This window comes from Panicum hallii, chromosome 7, assembly GCF_002211085.1.
Source record: "Panicum hallii strain FIL2 chromosome 7, PHallii_v3.1, whole genome shotgun sequence".
In the NCBI taxonomy this organism is placed as follows: domain Eukaryota; kingdom Viridiplantae; phylum Streptophyta; class Magnoliopsida; order Poales; family Poaceae; genus Panicum; species Panicum hallii.
The window spans coordinates 44,684,492-44,707,075 of record NC_038048.1 but is presented as its reverse complement, the minus strand read 5'-3'; the positions used below and the strand labels follow the sequence as shown (position 1 = coordinate 44,707,075).

The window sequence follows — 22,584 nt, the reverse complement described above, 5'->3', positions numbered from 1 at the left end:
ATTTTGTGCATGGGATAAAAAAAGCTTCTAATTTTGGACTTCTTTTGGACCGTTATTCGGAAAGAATTTAATTTAAGTCGCGCAGATGAAAGGCGTTTTAACAGAAAATGCAGAGATTCTAGGCACTCTCGGGGGCAGCGCGCGTGTTGTCGCGTCGCAGAAGCCTGTCCCGTGATGCTGCGCGGCCCGCCTTCTCGGCTTGCCATGCACGTGGCCCAAAAAGCTGGCCCAAATTGATTACAGACATAAGGATTAACATGAAGTTGAAGATGTTTAAAGTTAACAAAAATATATTTGCTAAACTGATTACTCAAATCAAATTCAGATTAAATTATTCTACCTTTATCATCAAAATGTTCTACTTTCATGATAAGTTGTTCTACATTCACGGTTAAATTGTTCCCCATTCACAAATAAATTGTTCTGCCTTCATAAATAAATTGTTCCAGATTCACAATTTGAAATAGTTTATGAAAAATGTTCCTAATAAACAACATTTAAATATAGTCTGAGTGTAGTATAGTTTTGAACGGTGCAATTAAATTTTAATTTAAATAGTAATTAGTCTAAAAAGTATATCTTTTTATACGTTGAATTTGTCTTCCACGAATTCAAGTTACGTCAGTGGAGGGATCCTTTCCCGGTTGCTCCCGTGCACCATACAACATGCATCCACATGCATCCTAGTGGAAAGAATAAAAAAGAAAGTAAAAGAAACAAAAGAAAAAGAAAGCAAACCTGGAACCCACGACATGGCCAGCAGCTAGGAATCTGTTGTCGTGTCGTCCGGACGCGCGTGATCGCACGGCGATCTGGGCCTCTAAATATATGTAGGGCCCTAACTCACATCTGCCACAGCCCAGCCCATCCGGCTTATGGCCCAACAAGGGCCCAGCGTCCTCCATGGTCCATCAGGGTGCATAAAATTGCGAGTAGCACATTTTGCTAAGAAAAGACAACTGACACACGTCAGGGTTTTGATTCACAAGCTATGATTGAATAATAAACTGTTGATTGAATGATTGGTTCCTATAAAACAGGAAATATTTTATTTTATACTAAAGGAGGAAAATAAATGATAGTGGGGGGGAATCTATATGGTATGCATATTTCTTTAGAATTGTTGTAGTGCCAGTAGATCAGTACACACATGCTGGATAGAGTTTCTACCAGGATACGGTAATGCACTGATAATGTGATGGCCTGACAGTAAGCCGATAGATAGAATATTAATGCGTTCACCACTCAGGCAAAGAAGATTGAATGATGATAGAGGCAGAGCCCAACTAGAGAAACCCCAACAGCAATTCAGTATCACTAATTCAAACTCAGCTGAACTCACAAACTTAACAAACGCTACTGACTCTTGCCTTTGACGATCCTGTCCAGAATCTCCACCAAAACCAAAGGGCAACTCGCGGCGAGATGCTTGAACCCATCTGTTTCCATGACAGCACCAAGCATATCCCGCGAGGCAACAAACGCGAGGCAAGCATCTTTGAGGCGCGCGCAGCGGTGCTGCTCTGCCAGAGCCAGAGTGGTGGCGACCGTCCGCGCGTCGATGCCACGGCACAGCTTGGCCTCGCACATCAGCCTGAGCCTGTCGAGCCCGTACCGATCCGCGGCGACCACAGGTGTTGCGTCGCCGCATTCTTGTCGGCGCCGCGCTTATCGTCCGAGATCCGATCGGTGTACATGAAGTGAAGCAGCTCCTCGAAGACGCAGGGCTCCATGTCGTCGACCTTGATAGGCTCCGTATCCTTCGTCTCCTTCATCGGGCCGAAGAGCTCGGCCGCGAAGACAGGAGACCGCGCGGCGAGCACGCATCTGTGGGCACGGAACAACTGGCCATCGACGTCGAGCGCCACGTCCGCGCCTCTCCCGTCCTTCAACATGTGCTCGAAGTGCTGGTGGATGTCTGATGGCGGAAAGGCCATGGCGCCTACGTCCTCATATTTAGATTCTCCAACGACGATCAGAACACACCTGATCGTGAAGCCGTCGCCGTTGAGGCGCAGCAGCGGTTTTAGCTTGGATTTCTCTACGAACTTGGGAAAGGTAGCACCAGGCGTACCAAATGTATGTGATGTCATGGTGGTGGTGTCCTGGACCTGGAGATCGGATACCTCGCCGTCTTTCTCCTGTAACTCTAGACTGAACTTCGTCCTGGCGTCCTTCGCGCCGCCGACAAAGCACAGTAAGACCGACGCGTGGGCGGCTTTGTCCTCCTCCTTCCACCCGTCGGGGTAGACCCTGATGTTCCAGGCACGGCCGCCGGCGGTGAAGGCCCTCGAGCTGACGTACCTGCCGGCGCCCATGCCCTCGAGCAGCGAGAAATCGGTCACCTCGAAATTGTGGGCGGCTTGGGCGCTCGTCGTCACGAGCCTCGACGACGTCTCGGATCGGCGCTTGTCCATGGCTGGCGCAGCAGCAGGAGGTCGGATCGTCGAGTCGTTGCCCGTGGGCGGAGGAGAATCGCGACGGGCACCTTCGAGTTAGATTAGATCTTGCTTGCTGCTTGTTTCGTTTAATCTAGCCGCATCAGTAATCTCGTGGGATTATATTAATTCCACCCTTCGGATAAGGAAACAATTATATTAGTGCACAACCGAAATACTAGGAGGAGAAGAAGTTCTTGCCGTGTTGTAAAATATTATAGTAAATCTATCTACATGTGAAAGGGATTATTATATATACATTACATAAATCTTAAAAAGAATCTAAACATAGGAGTAGCTGTCAGGCACCCTGCCACCCTCCAAATCTTTCGTAAAGAAATCCATAGCGTGCAGGACAGAATGGAGGAATGCGATCGAGCTCCAGTATCAAGAGAAATCAACAGATTCACGCAAGCAGGCTGTGTGAAAGAAAAGAAGTAAAAACTAAGAAGACAAATGAAGGGCAAATTATGCTAAAACCTATTGAGAATCCCATAGAATTTCATTGTAGCAATGGATCAAGCACATATTCTCATGCATCCTGCAACATTGCAATATAGACAGTACTCCATCCGTTTCAAAATATAGGTCGTTTTGGTAAATCTAAATATATAATTTTTATTGTGCATCTAGATAAATATTATATCTAGATACATAATAAAATTTATACATCTAAATTTGCTAAAATAAACTATATTTTAAAACGGAGGGAGTAGAAACGAAGAAAGTCGGCTTCGGTACCGATCCAATTCAACAGATTTAACGCAAGCACAAAAAAGGTACAAGCGAGATGAGAACTGAAGGAAAAAAGAATGCTAAAACCTAATAAATTTTTTTAAAGGGCACAACTAATTTACGGCCGACCGTAAATTAAGCCGATGGCCACGCATTTTAGGAAAGCTAAAGGCGATTAGCTTTCTATTTTTTTGCAATCAACCTCGTGGTGCACGCACTGTCGCTGCAGGCATGCTGTTTTCTGCCACCCCCCACTGCCCACCCCAACCCAACGTAATCCAGAAAATTTAACTATTCCATAAAAGTGTACATAATTTGCCTAGAAAAAAATTCAAAAACTGCACGCATGCATATCTGCACCTGAGCTGCTCATAATTCTGGTCAAGCAACATCTCACAAATTCTTTGCCAGCCTTATCTATACTTCAAACTATTTTGCTCATAATTTTCTGTACAAAAAGCAACCTGATCTAGTTTTCTTAACTAATAACCATTACAATTTCAAATATTTGTATTATCTGGACACAACCATATGACCTGCAAAATGCAATGATCATAACTAATTCAGATCTTGCAAACAATTAATTCTAATCTGCAGACTATGATATTTGTGCATTTGCACTACCATCACAAGCAATTCACCAATGATGACTGCACATTTGCTTCCCTTCATGACCACGCCATCACCTGCAATGCTGTTAAGAAAAGAATATAATGCATAATTGGAGGAAAGCACTAGAGGTTGAAGACTTGACAGTGTGTTGCCTACATGAAATATTAGATTACCCCCTACAAAGACACTATAAAAAAAGATGTACTGAAAAAAGAAATAGCAGTAAAGAGGGCAACTGGAAAAAAAATGGTAACGATATTGCTTAAATTGTGCTAGCTTGCAATTTCTAATAGTTTATTTGGCTACCGCTGAAAGTAAATTATTACAGAAAAAGGGGTAATATGGAAAAGAAATGGTAGCAACATTGCTTAGTAATATCAGTATTTTTGCTTCATGCTTTTCATTAGGTAGCTACTCACTTCAGAATAATTGCAGCAATGCTACTATATCCATTATTTTTTATCAGAGTTCAGAGACAATGGAACTCATACAATACATAAACTACTTAGCTTCAAATACAAGTGGTCAGGAAAATGCTAGAAATGCTATAATGAACATGTACAATCACAAGATGGGAATGCGTGAACATCAGATTTTAGACATTGATAGACATAACACTAGAATGAATAATTTGCTAGTTGATTTAGCAGCTAGTGATGCTGCCTGTGGCGCAAGCACAATAATTTGTGCTGATCCATACTGCAATACTTTATGCTACAGCAGTTGCCACATGATGGTTCATCAGCTTCTGCAGCTGAGCAGGACATTCAATTCCTGCAGTTTGAGCGGCGCGCGTGCGCATGGGACGATCGGAACTTGAGGTTTAGTTTTCCGTGAACGGGGGCATCGATTGTTGAGAATGCTAGGCGTCGTTTCAATTCACCCGCTCTGATCGGAGCCAAATAAAGTTCATCAATTGAGCAACCGTGTACTGTTCGGAATACGAAGGGGTTCTTGGAAATAAAGTGTTATTAACCACATGAAAGCGGCCGTACGTGTTCCTAGGCGAGTAAAAGAATTAATTCCACACTCCATTTCTCCCAACGGAAGACTGTTCCCAAGAGTAAACTTTGTAGTGCAATATCTATTTTTTTTTATAAAAAAATCTTCGATACGTTCCATAGAAGTTACTACAAATTAAGCATCGGTGAGGTGGTGACTGGAACTGTGTTTTGCTACTAGATTTCTTGTTGATCAGTTGAAATCTTGATGCAAATCCAGTGGTCGCCTGTGAACTTGGGAGGTGCTTCTACTCTTGCCAGCCTCAGAAGAAGGCTACTTCAATTCTTTTCGACGGATGCACCTTCAAGGCTTCCCCTCGAAACCAGCTGGGGGCAGCTCGCCATCAGGTGCTTGAACTCGTCTGTCGCCACAAGGACTCTCAACACTTTCGGCGAGGACATGAACGCAATGCAGGCTTCCTTAAGCTCTTGGCAATGGTGCTGGTCCGCCAAGGCCAGTGTGGTCATGACGGTCGACACATCAATGCTCTTGCACAGCTTCTCCGCGCACATCAGCTTGAGCCTCTCCATCCCGTACCGGTCCGCCGCGACCAGCAGATCCTGCGCCGTCGCGGTGCTGTAACCCTCGAGGCTGCCCGGCGGCGAGTCCGTGTAGATGAAGTGGAGGAGCATCTCGAAGACCGCCGGCTCCATGTCCTCGATCTGCACGACGCGCCGCGCGTCCTTCTCCGCCATCGGGCCGAGGAGCTCGGCGTCGAAGACGGGGGACCGCGCGGCGAGCAGGACCCTGTGCGCGCGGAACTCCCTCCCCGCCACGCCGAACGTGACGTCCGCGCCCCTCCCGTCCTTGAGCGCGCGCTCGAGGTGGCCGGGCAGCTCCGGCGGCGGGGCAGGCGCCGGCGTGGTGTCCTCCGTGCGCGGCGGCGTGAAGACGGTGAGCTCGCACCGGATCTTGAGGCGGTCGTCGTTGAGGCACCCCGATAACCGCAGGAGCGGCTTGAGGTAGAAGATCTTGAAGCCCCAGCTCCTCGGGTGCGGCCACCCGTAGGTCACCGTGGCCGACCTGCGGCGCCAGAACCACGACGCCGCCGCCCGGCCGTCCCCGTCCACGAGGCTCAGCGTGTACTTGGCGTTCACGGTCACCGCTCCGTCGCAGATGGACACGTACGCGGACGCCGCGCTCATGCAGCAGCAGCAGTCCTCCATGGACTGCCCGTCCGGGTAGAACTCGATCATCCAGGTGTAGCCGCCGACGGAGAAAGGGGCGGACTTGATGGACCTGCCGGTGCCGATGCGGCCGTCGAACAGGGAGTAGTTGGCCACCTCGAAGTCGTGCGTCCCCGTCACCTTCTCCGCCCGGCACCTCGACGACGTGTCCGGTGGACGGCGGCGGCGGGCCGAGACGTCAGCCATGTCAGCAACAGGTGAAAGCTAGCTTGGGAAGATAGATCAACCATTCGGTTGGGCAGGCTCGTTGCATGATACTATATATACAAGTAGATCAATAACCGTACGATCTTCTTAGAGATAAGAGTATCTCTCTCTCTCTCGCTTCTTTTTTGAAAGATCCGGACAGATTGTCCAGCATTCATTAATAAGAAGAATAGAGATTTTTCCCTTTTTTCTTGCGAACGAATTACTCCGTATCTTTTTATTTTCGATTCAAAAGGTATGACAATGAGATAAATAAATTGGACTTTCCGTATTATTTCTCAAGTACTAGTAAAGTAGTAAGTACTAACTGCACGGAGGTAGTCAAATAAATTTCCAATCTACACCATCAATCATCGATGAGTTCAATAAACTAACTGCATTAGAACAAATTAAGGATCGCTACATCTTCAATAATTTAGCAAAATGAAGAACTAGCAATGGACATTTGGATTCAGGCAAGCATCTCTGAGCCTCGGGCAGTTGTGCCGCTCCGCTAGAGCCAGCATGCTCGCCACCGTCTTCTCGTCGACGCTAGCGTGCAGCTTCCCCTCGCAGATGTGCTTCAGCCTGTCGATCCCGTACAGATCCGCCGCCACGAGCAGGTGCTGCAGCGTCGCGGTGTCACAGCCCTCGCCGTCGCCCGGCAGCGAGTCCGTGTAGATGAAGTGGAGGAGCAGCTCGAAGATCTCCGGCCTCACGCCGGCGATCCTGATGCGTCGCGCGTCCTTCTCCATCATGTGCCCGAAGAGCTCCGCACGAAACACCGGGGACCGCGCGGCCAGCAGGACCCTGTGAGCCGGGAACGCCCGGCCGCCGACGTCGAAGGTGACGTCCGCGCCCATCCCGGTCGCGAGCAGGCTCCCGAGGTGGCCGGCCAGCTCCGGCGGCGGGACCGGGTCCCTGGTGCGGACGACGGTCAGGACGCACCGGATCGTCAGCGCGTCGTTGTGGAGGCACCGCCACTTCTGGAGCATGGTCGCGCTGGCCAGCAGCTTGTGGAAGCCGTAGCTGTCCCGCGGCGGGGCACCAAAGGCTGCCGTCATGGTCCGCTTCGCCATCGGCGACACGCGGCCGTCCTTCTGCAGCAGGCTCAGGGTGAAGCTGGCCGTCACCTCCGTCCCCACGCCGGCGTCGCGGAGCTGCAGGGACGCCCCGGCGTAGAAAAGGGGCGGCTGGTAGTGGGCAATCACGTTGCCGTACTGCTTCGGGTAGACCCGGATGGCCCAGTTGTGTCCACCGGCGCTGAAGGTGCCGGAGCTGACGTACTGGCCAACGCCCAGGGCCTTGAGCTGCGAGTAGCCGGCCACCTCGAAGTCGTGCGTCACGGTCGCGCTCTCCGCCACGCACCGCGACGAGGTCTTGGACTGGCGGCGCGCGTCGCAGGCCGTGACACGTTGGTGCAGGTTCATCGTGCGTGCTGCCATTGGGGAACGACAGGCGGTGGCGGCGGCGGCGGCGCTACAGATTCTGACGTCCGTTGGTTGAAGAACGTGCTCGATCGTTGTTTCTGCAATTGTGGGCAAGCAACTTCTCATCACCAATATATAGACGCAACGAAAGTATTGTTATCCGCATCGGTTTAGGCCTTACGAGTTAGTACGAGCGAGGGCAGATCATCACAAAAAAAGAGAGAGAAACAATGGAAGCCAGGAGGTCGACTCGAGACCGAGTCCGACATTCCGTCGAACAGGCGGGCGTCGTGGCTTTGCCTGAGCAGTGACGAGCGAGATCAGGGATATCGTGGGAGCTAATGGGCCAAGCGGCACCTCCACTAGCGGCTCAGACGCTGTTGGGCTAGGTGGGCTTTTTGTGCCAATTATTTAGGCCCATATTCTTGGCCCGGCCTGGCACTAAACCCCCGAAGCCGTCTTTCTCCTCCTCCAGCGCGCGCGCCCGCGCCGCCGAAACCGCCGCCGGCCTCCTTCCAGGCTTCCACCGGAGGACGCGACCCGCAGCGAAGAAACTCTTCCTCCTCCTCTCTTCGTCGTCGTCTACTTCCGCTCTATAGCCGCTCACCTATTGGTATTGACTTGGCTTGGGGTGGAGTTCCATCCGCACGTGGGGATTGGTTTCTCCTGTTAGTGATAAACCCTAACTCAACGCGCCAAGCAATGTGAGGCGTGCGTTTGGATCACTAAGATTAGCGCGCCACACAATCTTAGGCGAAGTACAGCTCGCTCGCCACCTGCGGCGCTCGATTTGGCCGCCACAACCAAATCGCGCCGCAGCTCGGTCTCCTCCCTCCTCCCGTCCGCGCCGCCCAGGTACTGGTCCTCCCGCCGCCGGCGCCGCCCGCCCCCCACCCCCGGTCCGCCGCCTCCTCCTGGCCCCCCACAGCGCTGCCCCCCAGCGCTCTGGAACAGATCGTTCCACACCGCCCCCCCCGGTCCGCCGCCCCCCCCCCCCCCGGTCCGCCTCCTCCTGGCCCCCCCCCCCCCCGCCGCATTTGGCTAACATTTTATTTCAGGTTTTTCTTCTTACTCAACGCGCCACGTCATCGATTTCAGTTGGCGCCATCGGACTTTGCAATCGAAAGTGCGGCTGCAGTTTATTTGGCAGAAAACTGAGCTAAAACCCCATGGGCGACAGCATGGCCTCCCCTGCGGTGGAACCCAAGCGAGAGCAAAATTTTCTAGTGAGGGTGGGGATGGATGCCTGGACTCAGCCATTCGCGGTTTCCCACAAGGTCAGGTTGGTTCACATCCTCAAGAATCTCCACACCTCGGAGGTGAAAATCTACTCGGACGCGTCCAAGGAGTTCATTAAGCTACTGGACGGTGAGTCCGGTGGGGAGGTGCTACGGGAGTACGTGCAGCAGTCACCGCAGCTCGGGGAGCTGGTCGAGGCGTGGAGGCTCCACCGGGAGAAGCCGGGGGTGGCATACATACTTTCGCTCTTTGCGACGGTCCTGGGCCACCCTGACAGTAAGCTGCGGCGACATGGTTTGGTTAAGAAGAGTCTGGATGGTGTTGCGAGGATGATACTGGAGGATAAGGAGAAGATGGGGGATGTGTTTCTGGAGCTGAACAGTGGCGAGTTCCGGCGGCAGAATGCCGCGCTGGATTTGCTGGCTGCAATCGTCAGGCGTGGTGGGGGTTTGGCGTCAGAGGTCGCTGAGAGATTTGATTTTAAGATGGCTATTTTGCCACAGCTTGCAGGAACAATGAAGAAGAAAGGAAGCAGAGATGGAGGGAAACGGCAGAAGGGTGCTGAATCTGGGTCCACAAGGCGGTCATTTGTTGGGTTTGCCATGTCGTTTTTGGAGGTTGGGAACCCAAGGCAGCTAAGATGGGTCCTTCAACAGAAGGAGGTATACTCAGGGGTGCTTCGTGGGATCGGGAATGATGATGCCGAGACTGTCATGTACATCCTCTCAACTTTGCGAGATAATGTCCTGATAGAGGAGTCACTTGTGCCACCAGGGCTCAGGAGCGTCCTCTTTGGAAGTGCCACATTGGAGCAGCTGAGCTTGATTTCAGCGAACCGGGATGCAGGAGAAGCAGCTGACATTGCTCATGAGGTATTGGTCATGGTGTGCACTGATCCGAAAAATGGATTGATGCCAGGATCAAACTTGAGAGGTAATGAGAAACGCTTGCTGAATCTCATGAAAAAGTTAAAAGCTACTGAGGTTGCTCACCACAAAAATTTGTTGCTGGCCATTGTGAGTGAGAGGCTGTCTCTTTGTTCGGCATACATGAATGAGTTCCCTTATAATATCGAGCCACGGTCATCTCCTTCATGGTTAGTTCTTCTGAGCATTTATATATTTATTTTCTTTCTAGTACAATATGGTCGTGCTGGTCTAATTATTATTTGCAGGTTTGCGGCCATCTCCCTTGCAGCTGATGTTATAGCTTCAGCAAAATGTGATAGCATTGTTCATACTCTTTCATCCAATTCACATGGTCCGGTATCTGTAGATGATGAAGAAGTTCAGGTAGTCTTGAAGTGCATCATGCCCAATGTATGCTCTCGAGCAGTGATAAATAGGGGGTTGCTGCATTCTGATGATCTTGTGAAGCATGGTTCACTGAGGCTTGTTTTTGAGTCAGTTAACCTGTTATGCTATATTATCGACGCCCTCAATGGCATGGTATCAAGAGGGAGAGCAAAGTCAGAATTCATTGGCTCACCGAAAATAACCATCAAAATAGATGATTCGCCTGTATTAAGCTGTTCTGATGCTGCAGATGCATCCTTAGTTGATGAGGTTCACCAGGGAGATGAAATGCAGGTCAAGAGGTGGGCATCTCTAAGAGAATACATCCAAGATGAAGTTCACGGAGCTATGCCTGATCCTCAAGTCCTTCTCAAGTTACTCTCTTCTGCTAGTCAGAAGCATCAGAAAAATGCTCACATTTCAGAGCCGCCGCAAAAGAAACGAAGATGCAATTCTTCCAGTGAGGTTGATGATATTATTATTGGTGGGATTGATGCTGTGCAGGATAAGGACACATCTGAAGAACAAGACCTGGAGTTAAAAAATGATCCCACAACCACCTTGTGTGAGATATGGGGTTTAGATAAACAAGATCCGAACATGAAAGATGCAAAAGTTGTAGAAGATGTCTTCCACTCAAAGTTGCTGGATGTTCTCAGGCTTTATTTGGTAAGCTGCAGCTAAATTCATTTATGCTTTTGCTTGCACTTGCCCTTTTTATTTGCATGTTCTGAATGTATTTCCTCTGATACTGACCTGAATATTTGTTTTGTTGACTTCTTTAATTGATGGGATTCATTGGCAGTTTATAACCTTGACATTTTCATCATCTAATTTTCTTTCAGAGGGTGACGCCTAGCTCTTTTGATGGATCATATGATTTCTTTAGGATTATACCACCTAACCCATTGGATCTATCCATGGATGAACAACAGTCCTTATTATCTCTTTTACTCGAGTATTCAGGCCAATCTGGAGGATGTTGGAACCTAGAAAGAGTTCCAGAGTCAATGTACAAGTATCTACAACCCTTGTTTTACATCATGTTGAATTCACAAAATAAGAACATCTGTGATCAAGCATACATTTTAGTCAAAGCTGCTATGGCAAGTTCTGGTGCGTTTGATCAGGACTTCACGGAGATTGATGCATGGTTGGCTTTCTTGCCTGGTTATGTGGCCAAATGGTGTATAAGAGAGAACCAAAGAGTTGGAGCACCTAATAAATTGTCACACATTGTGATTCCTTTCCTCTGTGATGCTGTTTCAGTAGTTGGTAACAACTTGTACAAATACCAAGAGCACACACGCAAACTTATCTCTAAATCAGGCCAGTTTGAAGGTAATACTTTCTTTATGAATGTTATAATAGATCAGTAGTTACTCTTTCGATATATTATGTCAAATGTCTGTTCAAGCTAAACTTTTTAAACTCATCTATGTTCCACCATATCAGCTATACCGCCTGATACTCATGCTGTAGAATAGTAGTCTCCAAAATTGAATGCCAACTTGCCAATAATATGTAGTTGACTTCCAAAAAAAGAATTGCACATCACCTGAAACTTAGTAGTTCTGTCACTGTCAGACTGCCAAGGTTTGAGAGGGCATACCCTTCCATCTTATCATCTGACCATGTCAACAACATGTTTGTTGATATGCTTATGTCATGTTAGCATTTATTTAATCGCAGTCAGTTTTTCTTATTGTGATTTAGATTTATGTGCTACATCCTAAAATCACTCCGTAACACTTCCTTATTATAAACGCTTTACGCATTACATTTTTTTTCTTTGACTTCTGATCACCGAGTCATCTTGTTCATGCTTCTCATTGTTGTCTGTTCTGCTATAAATGCCTGATGAGATTTAGCTTCATCTATATGCTCAACCTTTTGCGTTGTGGTTTGTAGGCACTCCAGCTTTCAGCCCTCTGATTATTTGTGTTCTTCAGAAATGCCTTAGGCTACTTGACTCAGAGTCCGGAAGTATGAAATTACACGAGAAGTCCACTATTTCATTGTATGTGTGCAACACGATCCACCTTATTCTGCAGTCTCAGGTATATTGGACATTCATTATACTATGGCATTTTTTATGGATTTGCGTGATGAATTGACTAGTCCGATGATTATAACAGGTGGACGTGCAATTATTGTCTGATCTTATAGGTGCTGTTCTAAATGAGAGATTTGATAAGTTTTCATCTGAAGAAATGAACTCTTCGATTTATTTTGCTGAATGGAGGCCATTAACAACTATGCTGCATTTCTTGAAGAGAATTTCCAGCCAGCACACTTATAATCTGTTCACCACGGTGGAACATTCTTCTGAGTTTGATGGTAACTCGTTGTGCTCTGTATCTAGAAAGGTTGAAGAAATGTTGAATCAAGAACAAACTAATTTGCCGGATGATGTGGCAACTGCATTCTTATTTTCAATCATATGTGCACCTCCAAAGGATATTATCAGTGACTTTCCAGATCTTCTTGATGTTGTGAAAACACATTTTCCATCTCATCTTGCTTTCCTCTCGTCGGTTCTTTTTCTGCAACATGATTATCTAGCTAAAGTTGCTAGTTGTTGGCCAGATATATTCTTCAGCAGCATCAGACTGTTCAAGGATGATCTGAATTTTGACCATGTAAACACTGTTGAGGACAAATGGCAAAACCTCTCTGTTTCTACAGAATCAGCTCCCCTGAGTACATTTTTAAGTGTCAGTCCCTTCTGTGCACTTTTACCTTCAGTATTGAGCCTTGCATTTTCTGTGCCAGATGAAATCAGGGAAGCACATAAGGATGCACTTCTAAGACTTCTTCAAGTTAAGTTGTCTGAATGTACATTCAGTGAGGTTACCTTGTACCTGAGAGTCATCTTGTTCTGGAGTCATCACCTGCTGTCATCATATACCATTAAGTCTTCAAATATTCTTGAACAACTATGCCATTTGTGCTTTGCTCTTGTTGATCGAGTATTTGAGCGCATTCAAGTTTTGACTGCTGACAGACAGTCAAAATCTGCAGACCTGTCCTATCCAGTTCAACATATCCAAGACATTGTTGATTCCGTTCTTCACCATCCTATAATTGCCCTGTCTTTGTCACGCTCTTTATCCAATTGCCAGAGTTTACCAGATGGGAGTTTGGAATATCTGGAAGAAGCTTTGGCTGTTTTTTCAAAGGAAAATATGCACCTTTTAGATCGTTTTGTTTTAAACCTTTTGGGTAAACTGTATGATCTTTTACTAATGGTTCGTAGCTTTGAAACTAACTACTCTAGAGATGATGGCATGTCCCATGAGTCACTGTTTGCTGCTCCAAATCTTCTGCTGGAGAACATACTGTTGTTGTTCAAGGAGAAGTTTGAGCTCTGCATGGACAAAGTGAACTTTGGATTGCTTTTGCTAAATTTTGACATGGTTCGTGCACTGTCCAAATTCTTTTCTCCTGTCAAACTCCTGGACCTTGCAAATTGGATGTTCACAAAATTGGGCGGTTGCAGCTCCAGTTGTTCACCTGCTTTTGTTCCTGCTGCTTTGATGTGTCTATATATTATTGATGTTGCCATGGAAATGATATGCTGTTATCTACAAAAAACTGACCAGAGATCAGAATCATATCTACTATGGGACTTGGAGATTCATACCACCATCATTCAGCAAGCTTATCACATTGTTCTTCATTTTGCTACTAAATGGAATCTTGAATTTGCGGATCATTGCTTGCTGAAGATGCTGGGTCGTATCCATCACGCAGAAAGATATGCAAGGTGGAGCACTGACTATGTTGTGTTCCATATCATATTATCTACATTGGCCATCAATACTCCCATTGACGTTCTTCATCACTGCATCTTGCCCACATCTAAGGTTAAAGCAAAAGCCTTACTGTTGCTTTTGGAAGCAAGTCCCATGCATATGAACCTTTTTGGCAATATATTCTTGGAAATTTTAGAAAAGGACAATTCTGTTCTGCAAGTCAAGGATTCTGATTCTAATGCTTCATGGGCTCAAAAAGATGGTGCTATACTTCTATTGCCTGCTGCTTTATCATGCTTGAAGTATCACAGTGATGACAATGGGCGGTGTACTGAATTCCTTGAGCCAGTTTCAATCTTTTATTCTGAACTCCTGTTATGTGATAAAGGGTTTTCAAGCTGGAAAAGTTTTGTTACCAGAAGCATTTTTGAGGAAGATTTTAGTGACTTTATACCCACATCAGTTAAAGATATAATGGTTTATTTCAGTGGCACTCTTTTGGGGAAATCAGTTATGTTGTTGCACTACTATTTTGCTTCAAAAGAAATGTCCAAGAAGCAACGCATGGAAATAGTTAGTTCAATATTTCCAGAATCATCTGAGCTATTAGATTCTGATGTTAATGATATTAATCCGACTTCATGCACGGGCATTCTGAAGGTTACTAATGAACTGTTTGCGAAGATATCGCTAATTAGACTGTTGCTATCTCCTAGAAAATTATTGTCCAGTGAAGTAACTTCAGAGAGGGAGTCCAAGAGATTGCACAAAGCAAAACTAAATTTCATTAGCATATTGGTGAGAACTATGGATAAAATACTCATGAATTTCCCTTCGAGTGACAATATCTTATCACACTCTGCTAAGGAACAAAAGGTAATCTGTTTTCTGGAATATGTAATTCTCAAGAATATCATCGAACTGTCTTCAGAGATTCAAAGTCATCTAAACCAGTTGAAGTCAATACCATTCCTTAGCCAATTCATTAGATCATCCCTCCTGCACAGATTCAATGATCCTGTCACAATAAAAGCAATTCGATGTATCCTTGTAGTGCTATCACAAGGAAAATTCTCTGCTGATGAAATTCTTGAACTTATACTGGGTCACTCCAATTTTGTGTCGACAATAACATGCAGTGAAGTTTCTGAATATCGATCTGCTTGTAACCCGACAGGGGGGATGCTACAGCCAGCTCCAAGTATTTTGAAATTAGTTGATTCTTCTTTCATGGAAGAAAACAAACCACAACTTTGTATTGCAGAAAAGAGAAGAGTTGAAATCATCAGATTACTAAGGGTACTGTATGATATTAAGAGCAGGCAACAGAATAATAGTCAATCGAGTGAAACAAGAGAATTGGTTTTCTTGCTTTTGTCTATTTATGGTGCAACTCTTAGTGAAACAGATTTGGAGATACTTCATCTTATGAATGAGATAGAATCACCTGAGTGCAGAACCATTACTGAAGTGGACCATCTATGGGGACCTGCAGCTCTGAAATTCAGAGAAGAACTGAAACTGGATTTTTCAAAATTAGACACACATAACATAGAGAATGCAGAAATTACTGAAAGACGAAGGGCACTGTTTCGGGAGAACATACCGGTTGATTCCAAGCTCTGTGCAAAGACAGCTTTGCTATTTTGCTATAAACGATCTTCAAGGGCTTCTGCTTTCTCACTGGAACAGCTTCAACGGGAGAACTTTGCCGATAGCTTCGAGGTAATTTTGTAAAATAATAGTGTCAACTGAACTTTGGACATTGTTCTAGTTTTTATGCTTTAACAATAATGTTATTTGAATCTACCTCGTTCATTTGCCTTCCTCGATCTGATTCTTGTTGGCAGGTAACATCTCAAAGAATGGGTGTTCAGATTTATGATCCTATTTTTATCTTGCGGTTCTCAATTCATACTCTCCTCATGGGTTACATTGAGCCTGCTGAATTTGCCCGACTAGGGCTGCTTGCAGTAACACTTGTTAGTATAGCATCTCCTGATCAAGAATTAAGGATGCTGGGCTATGAATGCCTAGGAGCATTCAAAAAATCCCTTGAGGTACTTGCTATTTCATGAATCTCTAAATTTTACCTGTTGTCTTGATTAGTTTATTTGCTTATCAACTATTCCTGTCTGCTTATGTTAGATTTCCTATATGACAATTTAGCTTCGTGCAGTTAGCATATTATGGTTAATATACATGCTTGTATCTGTATGTTGATGTTCCAATTCTAGCATTTGTAAGAACGTTTACATGCTTGTATCAGTATTACTGAAATTCAATTTATAGTTTACATTTTCTTGGTTTGTTGAATTTATTTACATGTGATGGCTTTTATTCTTATTTCACTTGAATGGTGGCAGAAGGTTTATTCTGTATCTGTGATCCTTTTATCCAAAATATATCTGTTATCTTCTTCAGAAGTCCACTTGAAAGCTATTTTCACATTTTACAGGCTTCTCAGAGAAGCAAGGAAACATGGCAGCTTCAGCTCCTTTTGACATATCTTCAGAATGGGATATCCGAACAGTGGCAGAGGATTCCTTCCATTATTGCTGTTTTTGCTGCAGAAGCATCTTTGACGCTACTGGACAGCTCACATGCTCAATTCACTGCCATTAGCAATTTTTTAATGAATTCGACCTCTGTCAGCATGCAGGTAACTCTTCTTTTATTTATTTGCATATATGAACTATCTGAGTGTGTATTCTACAGTATTGTATTTTAGTATATGATCTTTCTTCTCCTTTTTTTTTTGCAGAGCATTCCGTTATTTCCAACCTTATTGCAGAGTAGTTCAGTTCATTTTAAAGCTGAACGATTGTGGATGCTTCGGTTATTATCTGCTGGATCAAACTTAGCTGATGATGCCAAAATATACAAGAGAGGAAGAGTCTTAGAGCTTGCTCTTGCGTTCTGTTCTTCACCTGTTTCAGATTCTGAATCGAAGGTTTTAGTCCTTAAGGTAAATTTTGTAAACTTTTAGTGCATTTGACTTACTGGGATTTAGTAGCTGCGTAGATATTTGAACATTTGTTTCCATTTGATGCTTGTTTTCCATTCTAGGTGCTGAAGAAGTGTGTGAAGCTGCCAGATCTAGCTCATCATCTAGTAAAAGAGTCTGGCCTTCTGTTGTGGTTATCCTCTGTTATGTCAATCTTTAGTGGAGGATCCGATGGTACCGAAAGCTCTTGTTCTAGAGTAACTGAATTGACGTTGGAGGTAAAACACTTAAGTTATTTTCTGCTCTACTGCATGCCCCTTCAGAAGGGGAAAACAAATAAAGCACATGATCTATCATCTTTTAGCATGAGTCTTCACTGCAACTGGGAATTGATCAATTGTTTCATGGAAGTTCTGTTGATGACCATGAGGACTATAACATCATTATTTTGTGCAGAAAACTGCTTTAGGTACTGTTTGGTATACTATATAGGACATACTGATCGGTTTTTTTTTCTGCATTAAGTCAAACTCACTCTGCTAATGTTATAGAAATACCCTTGAGGTAATTCAACATATTAGAGGTGGAACAGATTGATTTTTAGAAATCATGGCCTTTTGGTTTATGGACATTAATCTTTTGACCGAACTTATGGATTAATTGGCGTGTATTTCAGCTCCATAATAAGTTTCTTTTTGATTTGTTATGCTTTTATCTCTTCAGACAACAATTACCTGGGTTGCAGTTAACCATTCTAATAAAGTTCTTAGCAGTTTTATACTTTTATATAGCAAACAGTTGCTGAAACCCACATTTGCTTTGATTATTGTATTTATGAAGGGATAGGATTGGTACAAATGTGTCATTGTTGTTAGTTGTTGCGTTTTTCATCTGAATGCTAGAACTAGCATGGATAAAAATGATCGAGTGACTTGTTCTTATGTATGGCTTTTCTGCACCATAACTTCATAGGTGTATCGTAAATCCTCCATCTGTTGTCAGACATCTTAGTGTGGTTTGGAGATGTTATTTATGAATAATTTAAGTTTTTCTAGCTATGAAGGTATTTGATCTGTAGCAGATTTGCGAGCCATTTGTTTCATCATTAATCTGCAACTTGATTTGCTTTCTTCAGGTAGTCAATGATTTGATAACATCAAGACTAATTACAGATTGGCTCCAAGAAACTGCCCTTGAGCAACTCTCGGCGATATCATCAGACCTTTGTGTCCTTCTAATTAACAATGCCAAATTATTGAAAGGAAATGTTCCCTTGTTGACTTCAATGCTTAGTGTGATTACATCAACAATGAGGTTGTCTATGAAAAGGAAGATATACCAACCCCATTTTACCTTCTCCCTCCATGGTGTATTTAATCTGTGCCAAGCTACTGGTGGCAGCTCAAGAAGTGCAGAGCATAAGCTTGCAATGGAACTTGGTATCGATGCCATTCTTATGAATGGACCTATGCCAATTTTATCTGAAATGGTACTTTGTTCGTGCACTGCCTTTATTTCACAAGCGGCTAAAATCACATTTTTAGCATTGTCTTTTTTTAATAATTATAGCATTGTCTGTTTGTCATGAATATCTAAAAATGTGTAACCCTTATGTTCCTTTTTTGTATTGATTTTTTTTTTGAAATTCAGTAGATTTTCACTGTACAATTATTACATATCCTATATCATATTTAAGGTTTATATAGATAATAATTAGGTATGTGTATCATCATGAACAATGTATACATCGTGTCTGTGCATACAAATTGCCAAACAGTTGTTTTGCCTGCCCAAGGATTACATGGAATGTTATATAAATCTTTGTTTTGTTTGACAGGATAAGTCAAGGATATCAATGGTTGTTTCTTGGGCAACTTCAAACATCTTCTGGTTGTACTCTAACCAAAGGTCTCTGTTTGAAACATCCTCCAAAGAAACACCTATAAATGAGTCTCCACTTTCAAAGCTTTTGCGATTGTTAGTGGCTTCTGTTATACTTGGGAGGATATCCAGCATCCCTCATGGAAAGAGTGGAGATCTTGCTTGGAGCTCCAGCAGTCTTGGAACTCTTCATTCTTTCTTGAATGATGCATATGAAAGGGTTGAAACAGTGGAGAGTTGCATGGCAAATGAAATGCTAGCTGTCATTATACTGTACCTTCAAGACCATGGGCAGAGGAACAGTGATTCTTTGCCATCAGTTGTGATGGCGCTTTGCTTGTTGCTTCTTAACAGATCCAGTAAGCAAGGTACACCTCGACTTTGTTGCATTCTAATGCTAACCATAAAGAGTTTTGATGAATCTAAATTAGTCTATGAACTTCAGGCTAGTTTATTGAGTTACAATTGCATTATGGAGTGCCTTTGTGCTCTTGTCATCTCCTTGCCGGAGTAATGAGGCATCTCATTCTTTTTCCCCCCTTTTACCTTGTTAAAGCAGTGAACAAGCACCTGGCCAACAACCGTGGAAAAATTGAAATGCTTTGCTCAAAGATACGCTGTCCTGCTGAATCTAATCCTTCATGGAGATGGTATGGGCACTGAATGTTCACTATTCCATTTTTATGCGCTTATCTTATGATGGCAAAGTGCTGTATATTGTGAAATTTAATCGTGTTTATTCGTTCTCAGGCATTACTATCAACCCTGGAAGGACCCTGCTGCGCCGCGCACCGAGATGGAGCGCATGGAAGAAGAGCAGGCCTGCCGAAGCCTCCTTATCCTATTTTCCAATGCTTTCACTACCTGCCGGTCAGAATTTCCGGTATTGTCACTGGATGATGTTGAGAAGTCCGGCCTATTCCAGTGGGAAAGAGAGTCCATGGTTAAACAGCAACATTGCGCTTAGTTTGCTGAAGAAGTAAGATGGACATAACACTGGTACAACCCCAACATTTGACCTGCGTGCAACTCATTCAATTGTTGGTGTTTAAAGGAATGCTTGGTCCTCAGTTGGATTACATATAGAGTTCCATGCACAGAGCGTGACGGGGCTGCCGAACGCAACCATGTTCGACACTTCCACAATTTTGTCTGACATTCACAGTGCTCCTTTCAACCGTATAGGGTTTCTACTGTTGTACAAGTCTTGGCAAACAAAGGAGTACTGCTGCAGTGCTGCGTTTCCTGTGTAGTAACAGATTTTGAAATCGAAGCCCATGTCTAACAGAGAGATACTGTCTCCATTTACAGAAACACGAGAACAGGTAACCTATGTTGTTCTTGGAAATCAACAATCAATGCGTGTGAACTGTGAAAGTGTGAGCTAGCTAGCTAGTTAGCCTTCCTGGCGGCCAGAGCGTCCGGCGGCTTCTGCGAGTCGGGGAGGTTGCGGACGTAGAGCGACCGCACCGTCTCCAGGTGCTCGCTGATCTGGCCTTCCTCCCAGCCGTCGGTCCTGATCGGCGGCAGGACCTTCACGGTGAGCGGCACCGGCCGCACCCTAACGCTGTTGTTCCTCCACGCCTGGTGCGTCCCGGTCACCACGATCGGCACGATGGGCAGCCTCGTCTGCAGGGCGGCGTGCACGAACCCCTGCACCTCGAGATTTTGCACCCATGAAAAGGAAGCTCATCTGGGCCCATGTGTGTTTTTTTCCGTTCAGCTGCTGCAGGTGCAGCCATGGCGATGAATTTGTGTGTACCTTCTTGAAGGGAAGCAGCCTTCCGTCTCTTGATCGTGTGCCCTCCGGGAACAAGATGAGCGACAGGTTGTTCTTGACCACTTCACGAGCAACCTGGGGAGCAAAACAAGCCAGGCATCAGCACAAGTAGAATTCAGCAGCTGACACTGAAGACTGAACTTAGGAGGAGCTACCTCTTTCATGGACTCGATGGCGACGGCAGGGTTGGAGCGGTCGATGCGCAGGTGGTTGGCCAGCACGTAGAGCTGCCCGAACAACGGGTACCAGATGATCTGCACGACAGGCAATCAGGCAGCGTTCAGTTTTTGACCTGAGCAGCTAACCTAGATGATGGAGCGAGTCACCGACCGACCTCCTTTTTGGCGATCCCGACGGTGCCGGTGGGGGCGAGCCACATGACGAGGAAGATGTCCAGCGGCGAGGCGTGGTTGCAGATGAAGATTCCCCTCGCGCGGAGGTGCTCCAAGCCTTCCACTTTGATTGGGTTCCCCAGGATCCACAGCTGCAATTGCAAAGATGTTGCTAGTCGTGGACAGACACTAGTCTCGTTACTGATGAACAATCTGAATGGAAGAAGACAACGCACTTCAGGAAAAAAAGAAAAAGAGCATTTTCTACTGTGAGCGAGGACGGAGCTGCCTAGTGTTCACCGAGTACGGGATCACGTTTCTCGTTTCTAGCTCCTGACTTATCACACGTTCTCCATCTTGAGTCGACGTGCTAAGCTGAGCTGTCTAACTGCTAGAATATAGACTCGCTATATATGAAACTTTATTATCTTTGGAAGAAATATAATATAATAGTATGTTGTACTAATGACACAGAACTGACCATCAAAAGATGTCATGGAACCGGACAAATTTCAAGAAATACAGGATTGAAGCTTTGCTGATAGTTACAGGCAACGTTTTCACTCTCGGTGGCTTACTTTTACTACGCCGTAAAAGATGTTGATTCAGAATTAGACAAATGAAAAGGAACATTTTAGCTAGGAGGACGACAATTGCTGCTTAAAGTTGCCATAGATGAAATCAAGAAGTGGAACCAAAGAAACCATCAGGAAACCATCGTTGATCGCCCTGCAGGCGATCGAGCGTACCAGCATGCGCCCGGTGACGTGGCCGTAGACGTTGCTCTGGCGGATGCGCTCGCAGGGCCACGGCAGGAGCAGCAGCATCACCACCGCCCACACCGCCGTGGTCACCATCATGGCCAGGAAGCACGCCACGACCCGCGCGGCGGACACCGCCGACGCCACCAGCCCGTCGCCGCCGCCTCCGCCGGCCGCCGCCAGGTACGCGGCCCCCTGGCGCCGCGCCCACGGCAGCCACCGCCGTCGCTGCACCGAGGTGGAGGCGGCGTCCATGGCGCGAATGAGTGAAAACTCGGGCGACGAAGCTAGAGCGGAGGCGCGGGAAAGGTGGTGGAGGAGGAGGAGGTGAGGTGGGGCAGCGACCAGCGAGGGGAAGATTCTGGACTGGAGCAGCGGTGTGCGTCGCCGTTGGTTGGTTGGTGTTGATGATGGGCACGTTGTGCCGAGTCTCTCTTGGACTTCATGCGAGTGAGTTGCTTAATGCTTGCATAGCGAGGTGGCCAGAGCTCAGGACTCTTCTTCCATCAAAGGGTGGCTTTCTCTGATGAAGCTTTGGACTATTAGCTGTAGACTCCATCATCATCGCACGCATGACGTGAAAACAGATTGTATATCTACCTATATGCATCATGATGGTAACATTTGGCATGAACATTTACCGCGTGTTTGGTACTACCTTCATCAGAAACAAAAGCAGGGGCTTCTTCTCCGTTTCCTAGTAAACCAGTCCAGACACGGCTTAGCTAGCTTCTCCGATATTCGGTTGCCACTTGGCAGGGTTCTGGCCACCAGATGTCGCTGTTTTCTGCTCCTTTTTTTTCTTTTGATTTTGAGAGGAAGATGTCGCTGTTTGGGGTTGGCCTTATGGGCCTCTGACCTACCGTGTGCGCTGCCTGTACTTGCAGAGCAATAGGTGCCACCAACGCTGCATCATCCTCTGCAATTGTGGTGCAGGAAAGAGCTGCGGAAATCACAAGGCCGAGAGGTCCACGAGATGGTCGGAACGGATTTAAGACGAT

General features: G+C 45.7%; 4 protein-coding genes and 1 pseudogene across 5 annotated transcripts; 1 reads left to right on the top strand and 4 right to left on the bottom strand.

Annotated features, from left to right (window-relative positions):
- Positions 1–1,356: 1,356 nt before the first annotated feature.
- On the bottom strand, positions 1,357–2,417 carry LOC112900860 (annotated as a pseudogene).
- A 2,648-nt stretch (positions 2,418–5,065) lies between these two features.
- Positions 5,066–6,160, bottom strand: LOC112900859 (BTB/POZ and MATH domain-containing protein 2-like). The gene has a single exon (XM_025969650.1). The coding sequence runs from the start codon at positions 6,158–6,160 to the stop codon at positions 5,066–5,068; it is 1,095 nt and encodes a 364-aa protein (XP_025825435.1).
- Positions 6,161–6,612: 452 nt separating this feature from the next.
- Positions 6,613–7,590, bottom strand: LOC112900858 (BTB/POZ and MATH domain-containing protein 2-like). The gene has a single exon (XM_025969649.1). The coding sequence runs from the start codon at positions 7,588–7,590 to the stop codon at positions 6,613–6,615; it is 978 nt and encodes a 325-aa protein (XP_025825434.1).
- A 71-nt stretch (positions 7,591–7,661) lies between these two features.
- Positions 7,662–20,001, top strand: LOC112899541. Of its 2 annotated transcripts, none has more exons than XM_025968045.1 (14): positions 7,662–8,203; positions 8,649–9,925; positions 10,004–10,793; positions 10,970–11,465; positions 12,036–12,184; positions 12,263–15,607; positions 15,733–15,942; positions 16,341–16,544; positions 16,647–16,850; positions 16,952–17,107; positions 17,965–18,318; positions 18,667–19,078; positions 19,270–19,360; positions 19,461–20,001. In XM_025968045.1, exons 2-14 carry the CDS (start codon positions 8,760–8,762, stop codon positions 19,675–19,677), a joined length of 7,794 nt encoding a protein of 2,597 aa, XP_025823830.1. In that variant the 5' UTR covers positions 7,662–8,203; positions 8,649–8,759; the 3' UTR covers positions 19,678–20,001. The 2 variants fall into 2 exon arrangements, with proteins under 2 accessions (XP_025823830.1, XP_025823829.1); XM_025968044.1 differs by having other exon boundaries at positions 19,267–19,360.
- On the bottom strand, positions 19,749–22,149 carry LOC112899543 (1-acyl-sn-glycerol-3-phosphate acyltransferase-like). Its single transcript, XM_025968047.1, has 5 exons — positions 21,572–22,149; positions 20,825–20,974; positions 20,646–20,744; positions 20,473–20,565; positions 19,749–20,363 (listed from the first exon to the last, which is right to left on the bottom strand). The coding sequence occupies exons 1-5, from the start codon at positions 21,836–21,838 to the stop codon at positions 20,103–20,105; spliced, it is 870 nt and encodes a 289-aa protein (XP_025823832.1). The 5' UTR covers positions 21,839–22,149; the 3' UTR covers positions 19,749–20,102.
- Between the last annotated feature and the right edge of the window lie 435 nt (positions 22,150–22,584).